Source organism: Pipistrellus kuhlii, unplaced genomic scaffold (assembly GCF_014108245.1).
Source record: "Pipistrellus kuhlii isolate mPipKuh1 unplaced genomic scaffold, mPipKuh1.p scaffold_m20_p_11, whole genome shotgun sequence".
NCBI lineage: Eukaryota > Metazoa > Chordata > Mammalia > Chiroptera > Vespertilionidae > Pipistrellus > Pipistrellus kuhlii.
In genome coordinates, this window is record NW_023425416.1 from 39,945,179 (window position 1) to 39,960,707 (window position 15,529).

Sequence of the window (15,529 nt, forward strand, 5' to 3'; positions counted from 1 at the left end):
TAGTTAGCAGCTATCCCTTTTGAAATGCCATAAAATTATTTCTATAATTTAGTCATAAGTATAAAATGAGTTGCTGAGGTTTCCCTATGTATCTGGAACTCTACTAAACTTTTAATGTATTGGATCATTGATTTCTCACAGTAACATTCTGAGGTTATTAGTATTATTATGTCCACTTTAAAGCTTAGGAAATTTGGTGAGAAATGTTAATAACTAGTTACTGTCAGAGAACTAACTGGTTAAGTCAGAGCCTCCATATTACTATCTGATCATATATTATTCCTACTCGATATTTTCCCAAGGTTTATCAATAATTATTTTTGTTGAAATAAAAATATGTAAATAGGTCAGCTCACACTGAAATGTCAAGTTGTCTTAAGGCTTAACTTATCCCAGGGTGTTTTTCTTTATACTTCAAGAATTAATTTTCATGTTTACTATATAACTGAGAAACCTTTTAGAAATAATTTAGATATTATCACCATTTTGAGGAAAATAAAATTTCAGGTAATGGACTATTAGAGAATCTACAAGGCAAATGTCTACATTCTTATCTATACTAATGTACTGACTGAAGAGAAATGGCTCTTTATTATTGAAATATAGTTATAAATTATCCACTAGACTCAACTCTCTATGGTAGGGAAGAATCATCGTCCTATCACATTTGTATCCTCAGGATTTTAGCTCAGTGGCTGACATATATGAGAACATTAAATGTTGAGTGAGTGAATAAATAAATGGTCAATAGCAACCATGTCAAAAATAAGTGGATGGTCCATTTAGTAAAGTGCCTGGACTCAAAATGTGCAAATCAACAAGTGACTTTGACTCATATTAGTGTTTTGACCCTAAGTGCCTCCAATTTTTCAAACATGCCAGTCTACTGAAGTTTCCTAGAGCTAGAGGGAGGGGAAATATGAGATGCAGGCATTCCTTTTTCATTGACCTTCTAGGCCGTCTTGGTAGAATCATTTAGCTCATTGTGGAGGCACATTAAGAATAAGACTTACCTCTCTTTCCACGTCTGAGTTTTGAGCAGTTTACAATTGATCTATGTGTCTCATAAAAGCTGACAGTGGTGATGGAAGTTTCTCTCTTAAAAGACAAATTGGTTTATCTCATCTAAACACCTTGAACCCAAGGTTGCACCTTCACTTGCTATTCCTCTGCCAGGATCACAATGTAAATACAAGAAATGGACAGGTGACAGTAGCACCTCATAAGCTTCCTCTCCTGACCTGCCCCTGCATTCTTGCATTAATAAATTGGTTTTCATCATGAACTACGTGTGAGCATGGACACACAAACACACGCATGCACATTTTCTCCAAACTGAAGGTAAGGATCGTAAGCCACCAAGTGTTTGGTAGCTTGTTTTGGCTCTTTTGGAAAGACTATAATTAAATAAACCGAAGATATGCCATCTTTCAGTTAGACAAACAGCATTCAATGTATAGCCAAATTCTTAAAAAGTATTTCCTTTTCCTCTATAACCTGTGAATGTGCATGTCTTTAAAAAGACAGTTTCTTGTGAAATTGACATTGGGCAATTTTAAAATAAAAGGAGATTCAAGCAAAAATGCCATGTAACAGCGACATTTTGTATATAACGCTGTGATTTTTAACTGTTTATTACTTATTTTTTCTATTTTTGACAAGCTCACCTTGTAAGTAAGATTTAACTTTGGGTCTTCTTTTGCTAATTCATTCCCTCAGTACGATTAAGTGATTGCCAGACTTAAAAAGGTAAATTGTGCTGTCAAGTAGATTTACACATTGAACATCTCTATGAATCCATCCAATGGCAGCTCCTTCACCTTGACCTGTCAGAAAAAGTCGTGAGCCAGTTATTAAATACACTGCACTTATTTTGAAATCTCAGGCCTCTGATTCAAATAGATTGGAATTTGAATTCTAGTTGGATTTCTTAATAACTATAGGCCCTTGGGCAATTGCATAGCTTTCTCACATGTAAAATGAGGACATTCACTGTATCTACCTCAAGAATTATTTTAAGGAATGAAACCACAATAAATTTAAATAACTTTCAATCATAGTGTTTGGCACATAGTAAGCATAAAATGAAGATGAGTTGATATTGTGTCATCAAATGGTAATGGTATGAATCTTTACAATAAATAATTGATGTGACTTAATAATGTTAATCCTATGTAGCAATAATTATTTTCATATAAATATATCTCATGCAATATTTGAAACATACTTATACTAAAAAACTTGTTTTTGATTTATAGGAAATTCATATTTAACAGGGTGTCCTGTTTTTTTGTCAGGGTATTCTAATTTCATGGGACATAGTGTTTGCCACATGTGTTCTGTTGTGTAATTCCATGGATCACCATTTGTGCTATATTCTGGGGGTGTCATTGACATAGAATACAATGAAAATGATTGCCCTTCAGTGGAACTCTGTGTCCCTAATACCTTTTACCATCTCAGTGACATGTTTCTTTATATACCAAAAATGAAAACGATTTGTATCTGTTCGATATTGATATGTTGTTGGAATATTTCTTCCAGATGGTTTTAATAGGGTAGCATAATAAAGTTGTGGTTATACTCCTGTCATTTTCATAACTCCAGTTATTTGAGGGAGGATCGTGGTCATTATCAACAAATCATTATCAACAACTTTCCATCCCAGAGTTCACAGTAGGCTGATAAAAGAGATATTTCTGGAGAGCCACTTCAGAGAAGTGAATCAGAGGCTGAGAAAATGTGGCATGATTTGTTTACAATATTGAGTAGTTCTCTATAGTTTTGTTTCCTGTTCTCATTTATTACTGTCAGGACCCTGAGTGCAACACCAGACGTATTTGTGATATAGTAATATATTACAATAAAACTATAGAGAGATCTCAATATTGTAAAATGTTAATTTAGCATTTTCTCACAGGGGACACCATCACGTCAGGGCTGATAGCTGGTGATACTGAGCTCGAATTCATGAGGTGCATGTGGAGGGAGAAGTCAAGGAAAGCCAGGAATCCAATCTGGCCACCTGTCCCAGGACCACAGGTAATGCAAATTCAGTTATAAAGACCCCAGAGGCCCATTCAATCATTCACTGCTCACCTCAACCTGAGGCTGCTCAATTGATCTAGAAGAGCTCACAGAAGCCTTAAAGAACAGCACAAAGAACCAGTGGTTCCGGTTGACCTGAGCACTCAGCATAGTTCCATAGTTAGGGCTCTGCTGAGTTTATTATTCAAAATTAAATCCTCCTATTGAACTCGAGGATGTGAACTCCAACCTCCAATGCTTGCATTACATTGGGAATAATTAAATGTTTCTTTTTAAACTATGTGCTTCTTAGAGAAATTGTTCTTATCAGTGTTTATTTCAAGAAAATTATTCTAATTGGTGCCTCAGGAGGAAAAGCTAGTAGTTGGCCTCTAATTCTAGTGCCATGTGAAACTGGGGGAGAAGAAATCACCCTGACTTTTAGTGGAGGGAGAAGTCAATTGAAAACATAGGGCGGCCCCTTTCTCTGCTTAGCAAACGAGCATACATTTATTCACACCATTTAGGGATGAGGATGAAAGCCTCCTTCCTGGCAGTCCTTTCCTTTTTTCCTTTGCTCTTTAATGCGTTAGCTTGGAGGTGTGCTCCCAGAGCGCTGATCTTAGGAGAAGGCTGTGCACCTCTTTCCCTGCTCAACAGCCATGGCTGTGTGGCGAGGGAATGCAGAAGTCCTAGTATGAAGGTTAGAGCTGAGCCTGTGTCTTACTTTATGATAGTATAATAATACAGATGTGACAAAATCAACCCATTGTATTAGTTAGGGTTCTCTAGGGAAATAAAACCATGTATATGTATGCATCTGTGTGTGATTTTTTTTTTATATGGAATCTGCTCATACACATATGGGGACTGACAAGTCCCAAGATCTGCAGTGAGAAAGCTGGAGACCCAAGAGAACCAGTGACATAGTTCCAGTGTGAAGGCCAGCAGGCTTGAGACCCAGGAGGAACCAATGTTCCTGTTGGAGTCCAAAGGCGGGAGCAAAGCAGTGGCCCAGCTTGGAGGCCATCAGGCAGAAAGAATTCTTTCTTAACTCTGGGGAGGATCCACCATTTTTTTTTATTCAGGTCTTCAACTGATTGGATGGAGCCCACCCACATCAGGGAGGACAATCTGATTTACTCAGTTTACTGATCCAAATGTTCAACTCATCCAGAAACATCCGCACAGATTCATCCAGAATAATGTTTGACCGAATATCTGGGCATCCTGTGCCCAGTCAAGTTGGCACATAGAGTTAACCATCCTACACACATGATACTGAAGCAAACCTGACCAGAATGGCAGGCTGCTTCCAGGTCTCAGCTAGAGGTGCTGTATGTCCTGTAGCCATGCAGCCCACACGCTGAGAATACTGCTAGAGGGTGAGGACATCTTTTTACAAAGTTGGTTTTGAACTAGTTCTAAAATCTCAGATGCCTTTCAGCTTGTTATTAATACAAGAGGCTCTGACTCCGCTGCTTTTTTCAGGCCAAGAGAAAACATTTAATTTTTATTAATAACTTTTAAATTGCTACAACATTTAAAATAGATTGTGCCACTAAGAACAATTGCTCCTTTGTCTTGCCATTGATTTTTTTTTCTTTCTACAGGTGAAATCCAATGAAAAGTAATATTTATAGGCAATATCCAGATGGTGTAGTGTAGTAGAAAGAGTACAAGAGCAAGAGTCAAAAAAATATGATTTATAATGTCATTTATTTACTTCTAGCCATGTGACCGTGCTAATCTTCTTAAGATATCAGAAACAGCTTTCTCATGTGTAGAATGGAAATAATAACTCTTGCCTTATCTACTTCATAAGGTAATTATAAGGGGGTATATGAAATAAAATAACCCTGAAACACATTGAATACTATAAAATTCCCCCTATGTAAAATAATAATAGTATTATCTTCAGTGTATGAGTACCGGTGTTTTTAAAGTGTTACAGTCATATGTTTACTTTAGAGTTGTTTCAAACTTCCCCGGGGTATTTTCTGCATGTTTTATCATAACTGCTGAAGATAATTCATCTTATAAAGGCTTTGTCTACCTACTAGTTAAAAAATGACAATAAATTGGTTACACACAATTTTGTGATTAAAAAAGGACTTGCGAGTATATAAAATAAGCTAAAACTAACAACTTAGTATTATATGACCAAGGCATAATAGGAATATAGTTCCCTAAAACAGGGATACTTCAAGTTTGGTTCACCAAATGGTACTTGCCCACAAAGGAAATAAGCACAAAAATTAAGAGTAAGCATTCTAAACCTTTTATAGCGATTTTATGCTAACATGACATTTAATCTAAATGTAATTTTGGTCCATTGAACGTAATAATACAAATTACAACTTGCATATTTCATATCTTTTAACTTTATTTTTATTAATGTTTCTATTGTATTTTGCACAAATATTGGTCTGTGACAGATTATAAATAAAATAGGTATTCTCGCCAGGTAGCCAGAGAAACGTTGTTTTAAAATCTCTAATGCCAATAACTACTTCCTGAATAATTAATGTAGTTTTGTCAAACGTGTGTGTTAGTAGATTATCTTGAAATCCTTTTCTCTTAACCACCTTTTTTTTTTTGAATCGTGTAATAACCATAATGCATACCCCAAAACACAGTCCCAGACATAACCTTGTCCTAGATATGGACAACAATTTTTTGGCCTTTATTTGTATTCATTTGCTTAGCTATCTTGAAATGTCTGAAATTCTGAAGTTGTTTTAAAGTATTAAAAAGCAAATGAGTGCTAATAAATCTTATTTTGGCAGTTTGCATACACAGAAAAATCCACGAAAAGTGAAGTCATTTAAGGGAAAAAAAAACTTTACACATTCTTGAGTGAAATGACTTGTGTCTGCTCTCATTAACAATAGAGATGGTATTTTTCTAACTTTTTCACCATCTTTTGAGAAAACTAAGTCATAAATCAAGAAATTCCAGTACAGATGAAAAATATGTGGAAACAGAACAAATGGGGGAATTATGGTGTCAATTAGCTATGGGGTCAATTAAATGTAATAGATGTGTAAATTGCAGTGATGTACTTTTATAAACTAGTATATGCTATAAAGTATTCATTGAGTGACTATCTAGGAAATGCTGGCTAAGGTTAGGAACTCTATTATTTTTCCATAGTCTTAGCTCTGTAACTTAAGCCAATTGATGAATAAGCACAAGTTACTAAAACAAGGACTTCAAAGATATTTCTTTCTGTCTGTACTAATATTCCCTTGAGTCGCAAAGTGCTGTCTACTGGCCATTGGATTTTATGAGCAGAGGCAGTGCCATGAATTGGTAAGAATATTGGACCAGGTATAAAAGGACATGGTTTCTATTTCTCATGTGTTACTAATTAGCTGGACAACCTTGAACAAGTCATACCCATTCCTCTTGATTCTGTTTTGTTCTCTCTGTGAACTGATCAGATTGGTTAAAATGCCCTCCTAGATCCATTCCGGAGCTAAATGATCGTAAACACTTAAGGTCAAAATATTTTTTAAAGGTTCTTTAAGATTGCAATGATCACTTGAAAGTTCAGAGGAAAGTGCTCTTTGGTTCATGGTGCCAAAGAATTTTTAAGTCAGCATCTATTTATCTACATCTGATACATAAATAAAATTGAAAGTAAAAATGTGAATATATGTATTACTCAAAAGTTCATTCTATGCAGAAATTAAAATCTATGCTCAAGTCAACAAATATATTCAACATGAATGCTGTACTTCAAAGGACAGAATTTCTTAATAATTAACTGTCCAATACCATATGCTTTCTGTGAATTCAAATTAAGGGATGATACTGTCCAATGTTTTATTGTCTCTCTTAACACAAATTAATGAGTTGGCCTTACCATTTGAATTTGGATTCAGAACATAGCTTTCTGGGCGATCCCTTATGTAGCTGGCTCTACATGTTTATTGCATACCATTTTGAAAAGCTGCCATGCATTCTATACTTGGGGAATTTAGAAATGGATTTTAATCAGGACAAATCGGTGCACTTCTGTCTACAGAAAATGAAAAGACCTGTACAGTACTCTGCATTATGTTGTTGGTTGCTTATGGTTATGTAGCCTGATCAAGGACACAGGAGAGCAAAATGTTGGTCAAATTTCATTCTATCCATGGCTCTGCCACATGTTGCAGTCCACTCTTTTGGAAGCTCTGGGTGAAGGCAGGAATTTCCAAGTTGTGTGACATGTATCTGTCTCTCATGGAACTTGAGTTGATATAAGTGTTTAGGATCCAAAAATCAGATAATAAGAAAGTTCTTTTTTTTTTTAATTTCTTTCTCAAATATTGTTTTTCCCAGAAGGAAAAAAAGACTTTGTCTGGTGCTCATGGGCTTCTGATACCTCTTTTAATTACAAATCTCATTTGTTACTTAGAAAGAGTCAACCACTGGGGTAAAAACCTTTTGCAAACAAACATCATAGATATGATTTAATAACATTGGTTTGTTCCCTATTTTTACAGTAATCTGTTTATGCCAAGTTATGATACCCACATAAACTTATCTTTTGAAATAAATTTATTTATGCCCAAAGGTATGTTGAGTTAAAAACACACACACACACACACACACACACACACACACACACACACACAAACTTTTATGTAAATAATAGCACAAGGTTGGCAGAATGTTCTAAAATGATATGCAAATGAATGAAGCTTGGGAAACATTGGGCTGGTGGAAAGCACACTGAGTGGCAGATGGGAAACTTGGTTGTTAAATCTGGTTCTAACTTTGTCACTAATTATTGGATTGTCCTTGGACAAAATGATGAGTCTCTCATGCTATTTTCTCATCGCCCAATAAATACAATGATAGTTTCCCAGCTACATTTAGAGTAACAATGTGAAGATTAAAAATAAATGCTGGGTATGTGCATGAGGTTCTTTATTACGAACCTGAATGACCACATTTTTTAAAATACATTTTTTTAATTGATTTCGGGAGAGAGAGAAATATAAATGATAAGAGAATCATTGATTGGTTGTCTCCTGCACATCCCCTACTGGGGATTGAGCCAACAACCTGGGCATGTGCCTTGACTGGATTCCATGGAACCCAGGACTCTTTAGTCCCTAGGCTGACACTCTATCCACTGAGAAAAACACGTTAGGGCTAAACCACTACTTTTTCTTTTTTTCTTTTTCTTTTTTTTCACCATCTCAGCAAAAACACACACCACAAAACAAACCATGGTCGTTATAATTTAGGAAAGGAGGGAAGGATAATATTATCTCTCTTTTCTTTCTATGATCATGCCACTTTGTGTGTGTGTGTGTATGTGTGTGTGTGTGTGTGTGTGTGTGTGTGTGTGTGTGTGTAGAGAGAGAGAGAGTTACACTATTGCTAAATACGTTGTACTGTCTTTTTCTGATTGATTATATGTTTATTTTTACTATTTTCTGTGGTGGTAAATAAATATTTGAAAACTAACCTATGTTTAAAAATGAACCTATGATCTGCCAGTGTGGTTCAGTTGTTGATTTATGAAACAGGTCACAGTTAGGACACATGCCTGGGTAGTGAGCCAGATCCCTCATAGGGGATGTGCAAGAAACAGTCAACACATGATTTTCTCTCATCATTTATATTTTTCTCTCCATCTCCCTTCTTCTCTGAAATCAATAAAAATATTTATTAAAATAAATTAAAATAAAAACTGAACATAATCATAGATCTTATTAATCTTAAAGCTAACTAAAAATATCATGGCCTATCTAAATATTTAAAGCTTTTTAAAAATAGTGGATTTTAGTTTCATACCAGAATTATTATTTGATCTTAAATAATATTTGGAATCTTGTGTGTTGTGTTTTTTCATTGTGCATAAAATATCAAATTTTATACATTACCATATTTCCTGCAACATATGATACCAAGTCTTTACAAAAGATATTTTACTATTACATAATGTCATTTCCTATAAACTTTAGGATTTCTATTTTCCTATTTAATCTCACTTATTCTTGAAGTTAAGGCTGTTTTAGTTAAAGTATAATGGTTCAATTATATAACTGATATATTTTAATATTAATAATTAATTATGTCAGGTTATTCTGAGTCATACATACAACTAAGTTCCAATTTATTAATTCATTATGTGAAAGAGAACATTCATGTACATAGAAATAATCCTAGAAGTTGTTTGGTTTCCCATTCTATTAAGCAAAACTTACTTAAGCATGATTGTTGCTGGATTTGAAAATGATAGGCATCACAATTCATTTGCATATTAATATTCATGGATGGTCTATAGCAGTGATTCCCAAACTTGAGCAGTCATCAAAATCACCTGAAAGACTTTTCAAAGGGCAGACCACTTAGCTCACCCTCAAGTTTCCGATTTAGTAGTTCTGGGTGGGGCCTGGGAGCTTGCACTTCTGGCAAGTCCTGCATTGATACTGAAGCTAATGATGCTATTCTGTGATTATGCATTTTTCCTTCTTGGTCTGGTACAAGGCAGTACAGCAGGACAGTGAAGCTCAAGAACTTTAGCGATACCCCCAGATTTCAGCCCTGGCTTTGGTAATTACTAGCTGTGTAACTTGGACAAGGTAGGGATCAGTTTTGTAAAAACACTAACAATTGCCTGGCCGATGTTGCTCAGTGGTTGGGCATCAAACTATGAACAAGGAGGTCACGATTTGATTCCCCATCAGGGCCACAGGCCAGAGTTGTGGGCTCAATCCAGTATGGGGCATGTACAAAGCAGCCAATCAATGATTCTCTCTCATCATTGATGTTTCCCTTTCTCTCTCCCTCTCCCTTTCTCTCTTCCTCTCTCCTTCCTCTCTGAAATGAATGAAAATATATTTTTAAAATAGTAACAATTTGAGAATTTTAAAAAATACACTTTTATTGATTTCAGAGAGGAAGGGAGAGAGAGAGAGAGAGAGAGAGAGAGAGAGAGAGAGAGAGAGAGAGGAAAAACCTCAATGATAAGAGAGAATCATTAATCAGCTGCCTCCTGAATGCCCCCTACTGGGGATCGAGCCTGCAACCCGGGCATGTGCCCTTAACCAGAATCAAACCTGGGACCTTTCAGACCACAGGCAGACACTCTATCCTCTGAGCCAAACCAGCTAGGGCAATATTGAGGATATGAAATAATGCATATTAAGAGTTGAAAACAATGCCTAGCACATTATTAGCACTTTGTAAATGCAACTAGAAGTGAGTGGTAACAGTAAAAGTAAATCCTATATAATAAAAGGCTAATATGCAAATTGCCCCTCTGGTGGGAGTTCTACCTACTGGGAGTTTGACCACCCGCTATAACGTGCCACCACCAAGGGGCAGCGTGAAACGATGCAACCAGGGGAAGGAAGGCCCTGGCCAGCAGTTGGAAGGACCCAATTGGCCCTGATGGCATGTCAGGCCTGGGGATCATCCAGTGCATGAATTTCATGCACTGGGACTCTAGTAGTAGTAATAAAAAAGAATTTATTTATTTACCTGAGTTCAATTGCAATAAAAGTTCATTAGTCTTTTCTAAGGAAGGCTGGGCAGAAAAGTTGCTTTTCATTGATGATATTTTTCTATAAGAAACATTCTTGCAAGAAGGGAATTCAGTGAAGAAAAGCAATTCCCTTAGTGAAAGAAATTTCAAGACCATGCTGAAGTAGAGCCCAGTTACAGTTTAATCAAAAGTTTATCCATTTGTGCAGTAATTTTCTCAATATTTAGAACTTACTGCATTTGTTTCTTTCCTTCCTTTAGCAACAAGAGCAAGACCCAACAAACCTATACATCTCAAATCTCCCCATTTCCATGGATGAGCAGGAACTTGAGAATATGCTGAAACCCTTTGGACACGTCATTTCTACAAGAATACTAAGAGATGCTAACGGAGTCAGCCGAGGCGTTGGCTTTGCCAGGTAAAACACTCGCTTTGTATATTATTTATCTTTCCTCACCATTTCCTCTTAATTCTGGGGCCTTTCTAGCACTAGGGCCCAACGAAATAGAAAATTTAAAATCAGTTTATCAAATTTATTCTGTGTATTTTTGCTTCAAGACAGAGAATCCCAATGTAATTATAAATTGGTTGTGCTTTCTAAAATATGTACATCAAATGTTTATTATATGTGTCTGGAGTCATAATGATATGTATACTGAGTTGCCAAGCATCTCTATGGCTATAGATCAACAAAATCAGATGCTGCCAATTTCTGTTAGGGATAATAAATGCCCTGTACCCCAAAGCTAAAGAGCCATGCGTGAACAAAGCATCCAGATGGTTCTGCATTGATTTCCAAAGAATGAGATGATAGCATTTCTCAGCCTGCAGAAGAGAGAAGAGAAGAAAGATATAGAGAAACAGGACTTGTTGGGAAGTCTGAAGAAACACAAAACTGAAAGAGGAGATCCAGAGGGCATCTGCATGTCAGAGGCCCTTGCCGTGTGATTTTTGATGTTTTACACAACTGAAAAATAGAAGAAAAAGCAGATGGCACTTTTTTCATTGACATCAAAGGAAGACGTTTTTACTTTAAGGGAATGTTTATAAAGGAGGGTCTTAGCCAGGAACAGAATTAAAATGGTTATACCTGCTGTGCCTTCATAAAAAACAAAGCTAAAGAAACCACAGAGAAAAAGAAACTGTTCAATAGCTCACAAGAAAAGGAAAAGCTGTGTCTCCATGGCTTGGTGTGAGCATGTCTCCCGCTGGCTTCCCGTGATGAATGGATGGATGTTGGTGTCATCTGAAAGTTAGTCCATTGTAGACAGGAGTGTCCACTGTGACAAACCCTATCATCATTTGGCAAACCATTTCAAATCAACTCCTGTTAAACCCATTTTGAAAGACAGCACATGACAGGAGTTTTATCTATCTACCTATCTATCTATCTACCTATCTATCTATCTATCTATCATCTATCTTATTGTTGAAAGTATTACAAATGTCCCCATTTTCTTTTTCCACTGACACTCCAGGCCTTCACCACACTATTGTCTGTGTCCATGGGCTATGACTATATGCCTATAAGTTCCCCAGTTAATGTCCCCCCACCCTTGTTGGCATCTCTCTGATGACTAGTGACGCTGAACATTTCTTCATTTATCTATTGGTAATGTCTATTCAAGTCCTTTGTCTATTTTTTTTTTAATGGTTTCTGTTCCTAGTGTTGAATTATATGAGTTCTTTTTATATTTTTGGAAATGAATTCCTTATCAGATGTATCATTGGCAAACATGGTCTTCCATACAGTGGGTTCCCATTTCTTTTTCTTTTTGTAATATGTTTTAATTGATTTCAGAGAGAGGAAGGGAGAAAGAGAGAGAGAGAGAAACATCAATGATGACAGATAATCATCAATTGGCTGCCTCCTATACAACCCCTACTGGGGATCTAGTCTGCAATCCAGGCATATGATTATCAGTTCATGGGTCACTCTTCAACCACTGACCCACACTGGCCAGGCAGTGAGTTCCCTTTTCATTTTGCTGATGGTTTCTTTTGTGTGCAGAAGCTTTTTAGTTTGATGTAGTCTCATTTGTTTATTTTTTTCCTTTGTTTCTCTTGTCCTAGGAGATGCATTGGTGAAAATACTGCTCTGTGAGAGATCTGAGATTTTGCTGCCTAGGTTTCTTCTAGGATTTTTATCATTTTGCAAGTTATATTTAAGTATTTTATCCACCTTGATTTTATTTTTGTGTATGGTGTAAATTGGTGGTCTAGTTTCATTTATTTGCATGTACCTGTCCAGTTTTCCAAGCACAATTTATTGAAGAGACTATCTCTACTTCATTGTCTGCTGTTGCCTTCTTTATCAAATATTAATTGACCATAATGGTATGGGTTAATTTATGAGTTATCTGTTCTTTCCATTGGTCTGTGTGCCTTTCTTATGCTAATATCAGACAGTTTTGATTATAATGATCTTGTAGTATAGTTTGTTATCTGATATTATGATCCCTCCAACTTTGTTCATCTCTCTTGATATTGCTGAGGCTATTCGGGTCCTTTTTTGGTTCCATTTACATTTACATTTTTAGAATATTTGTTCTAAATCTGTGAAATATGCCATTGGTATTTTAATAGGGATTGCATTGAATTTATAGATTACTTTGGGTAGTATGGACAAATACCACATGATCTCACATACATGTGGAATCTAATGAACTAAATAAACTGACAAACAAAATATATCCAGAGGCATGGATGCATGGAACAGACTGACAGATCTCAGGAGGAGGACTGTGGGAGGACAGGAATAGCTTAATCAAGAAATATATATATGCATAGCCCATGGGCACATACAATAGTTTGGTGAAGGCCTGGGGTGGGATGGGTTGAGATAGAGATGGGTAAAATGGGGGACATTTTTTTTTTTTTTTAAAGAAAGATAGCAGCCTGGCTGGCATTGCTCAGTGGTTGAGGATCAACCTGTGAACCAGAAGGTCACGGTTTGATTCCAGGTAGGGGCACATGTCTGGGTTGTGGGCTCAATCCCCAATGTGGGCATGCAGGAGGCAGCCAATCGATCATTCTCTCTTGTCATCAATGTTTCTATCTCTCTCTCCCCACCCCTTTTCCAGAATCAATTTAAAAAATTTTTAAAAAGAAAGATAGCAGATTGTAATGTAAATATTAGTTGATTTCTGTCTTGACTTCCCAGAGGTCATGGACCATGCCTTTAAGTTCTTTATATGCCTCACAATGTTCTACACATAGTAGACCAGTAGATATATGCAAGGTACATGTTTGATGATTTTGAAGAGAACTGGGCAAAATGAGGAAAGTCTCCCAGACTTGAATGTATACATGAAACATCAGTTTTCAGAACACTGTTAACAGTTGATTTTCATGGTCAAAGCGGAAGTGGTGTGATTAGCTCTGCTTTGCCAATGTAGTCATTCTTGGGTAGTGCACAACCTGCAGTTGGAAGTCTGACCAGTGTGGGATTTCACTGTAATCACTCTTACGCTTCACACAGCAAGCACATTCCTTTGGTTCACCCCCACCTCTCGCACCCCAAAGAACTCTATTTGGAAAATTAATTTCTCCTTCCCTTGTAATCCTGCTGAGAAATGAACATCTTTTAAATCAACAAAACATATTTTCTAAGAATATCTATGGTGATTTTTTTTTAACAGAGGATTTTATTTATTTATTTATTATTATTTTTTTTTTTTGCATTAAGTATATTAGTTTGTTAGGGTTGCCAGGACAAAATACAAACAGACTGGGTGGCTTAGACAAAATATATTTTCTCACAATTCTAGAGGCCAGTCATCCAAAATAATGATGTCAGCAGGTCTGGTTTCCCCTCCTTGTTTTATAGTTGGCTTTCTTCTCCATGTCTTCTTCTGGCCTTCCCTTTTGTTTGAGTACTAATCTCTTAAGTAGAGATTGGGATAGGACCCCACCCATCTGACCTCATATTAATTTAAGGACAACTTTAAAGGCCGTGTCTCTAAATACAGTCACATCCTGAAAAGGGTGAGGATTTCATCATGGGAATCTGAGCATGGGACACAATTTAGCACATAACGTAAAGACCGGGCTGTTCATTTCTCTCATCTGTGTCTTCTCTGCACATGTTGAGTCTGCTTAAAATGAAGAATATGTTCCTTATGTGCGGAACCACGTGATGCACACTGTAAGGGGTAAAATTATAATCACAGCATGTGTTGTCATGAAATAGTAAAAATCCATAAATTTCTTTTTTCTCTTTTTGAAACTGAATAAGGATGGGAATTTCAAATTACTGTTATCTTCTCTGAATGTATCCTCTCAGTCCTTCAGTGCATTTTAATGCCACAAGAGAGATTCTTTAAAAATGCAAATCTGATCAAGTCAGAGGCCTGCTGATTTCCTTCCCATATGGTCTGAGTAACTGGATTCAGACCTCCGACATCATTATCCCTGACATCATTATTTCTGACATGGCTTATCTTCCCAGCCTGTCTTCCTGCCTCCCTCCCTAGACATAAGCTGCCCTTCTCCATTATTATATGTGACTCTTCCTCTAGTTTCTGCCTACTCACCCTTCAAATATAGGCTTACAAGTCTTTTCTTTAAAGAAAACTTCACTGATTTCCAGCTCTAGCCTTTAGACAAAGTTAAGTTCTCTTGTTATAGTTCTTGTCAAAGTTGTGTCTTGTGTGTTTTTTAATACATTTATCAGGATCATAACGAATTCACTATTTTATTTCTTCACCCATTTGGATGGTACATTTACTGAAGTAAAATTTTTTATTGTTGGATGGATAGATGGGGGAATGGTAGATTGCATAATTAATCTTTTTATGAAGGTTTTGAATGACTAAACCCCAAGTAATTTTTAAAACTTTGAACTCTAAATATGAATTATTGGTTGCATTTCAATACTGAAACTTAGGTCTCTGTACTCTAACTCGTGCGTTTTCCAGTTTCATAAAGTGGCATGTGGATTGTAAAGGAAATCTTAGGTTCAAAGCAAGCCAATGATTTCTCATGTCTGAGAAATCTCAAGAAAAT

General features: G+C 36.3%; 1 protein-coding gene across 13 annotated transcripts in view; it reads left to right on the forward strand.

Moving 5' to 3' along the window:
- The window catches only part of RBMS3 (RNA binding motif single stranded interacting protein 3), a 615,090-nt gene that overhangs the window by 365,858 nt on the left and 233,703 nt on the right, over positions 1-15,529 (forward strand). For 12 of the 13 annotated variants that reach the window (XM_045579333.1, XM_045579337.1, XM_045579338.1 and 9 more), the window contains exon 5: positions 10,783-10,940. In XM_045579333.1, the coding sequence (XP_045435289.1) occupies positions 10,783-10,940 (158 nt within the window). Of the gene's footprint in view, positions 1-2,920; positions 3,043-10,782; positions 10,941-15,529 lie in introns of all 13 variants that reach the window. The other variant, XM_045579339.1, reaches the window with a different exon arrangement.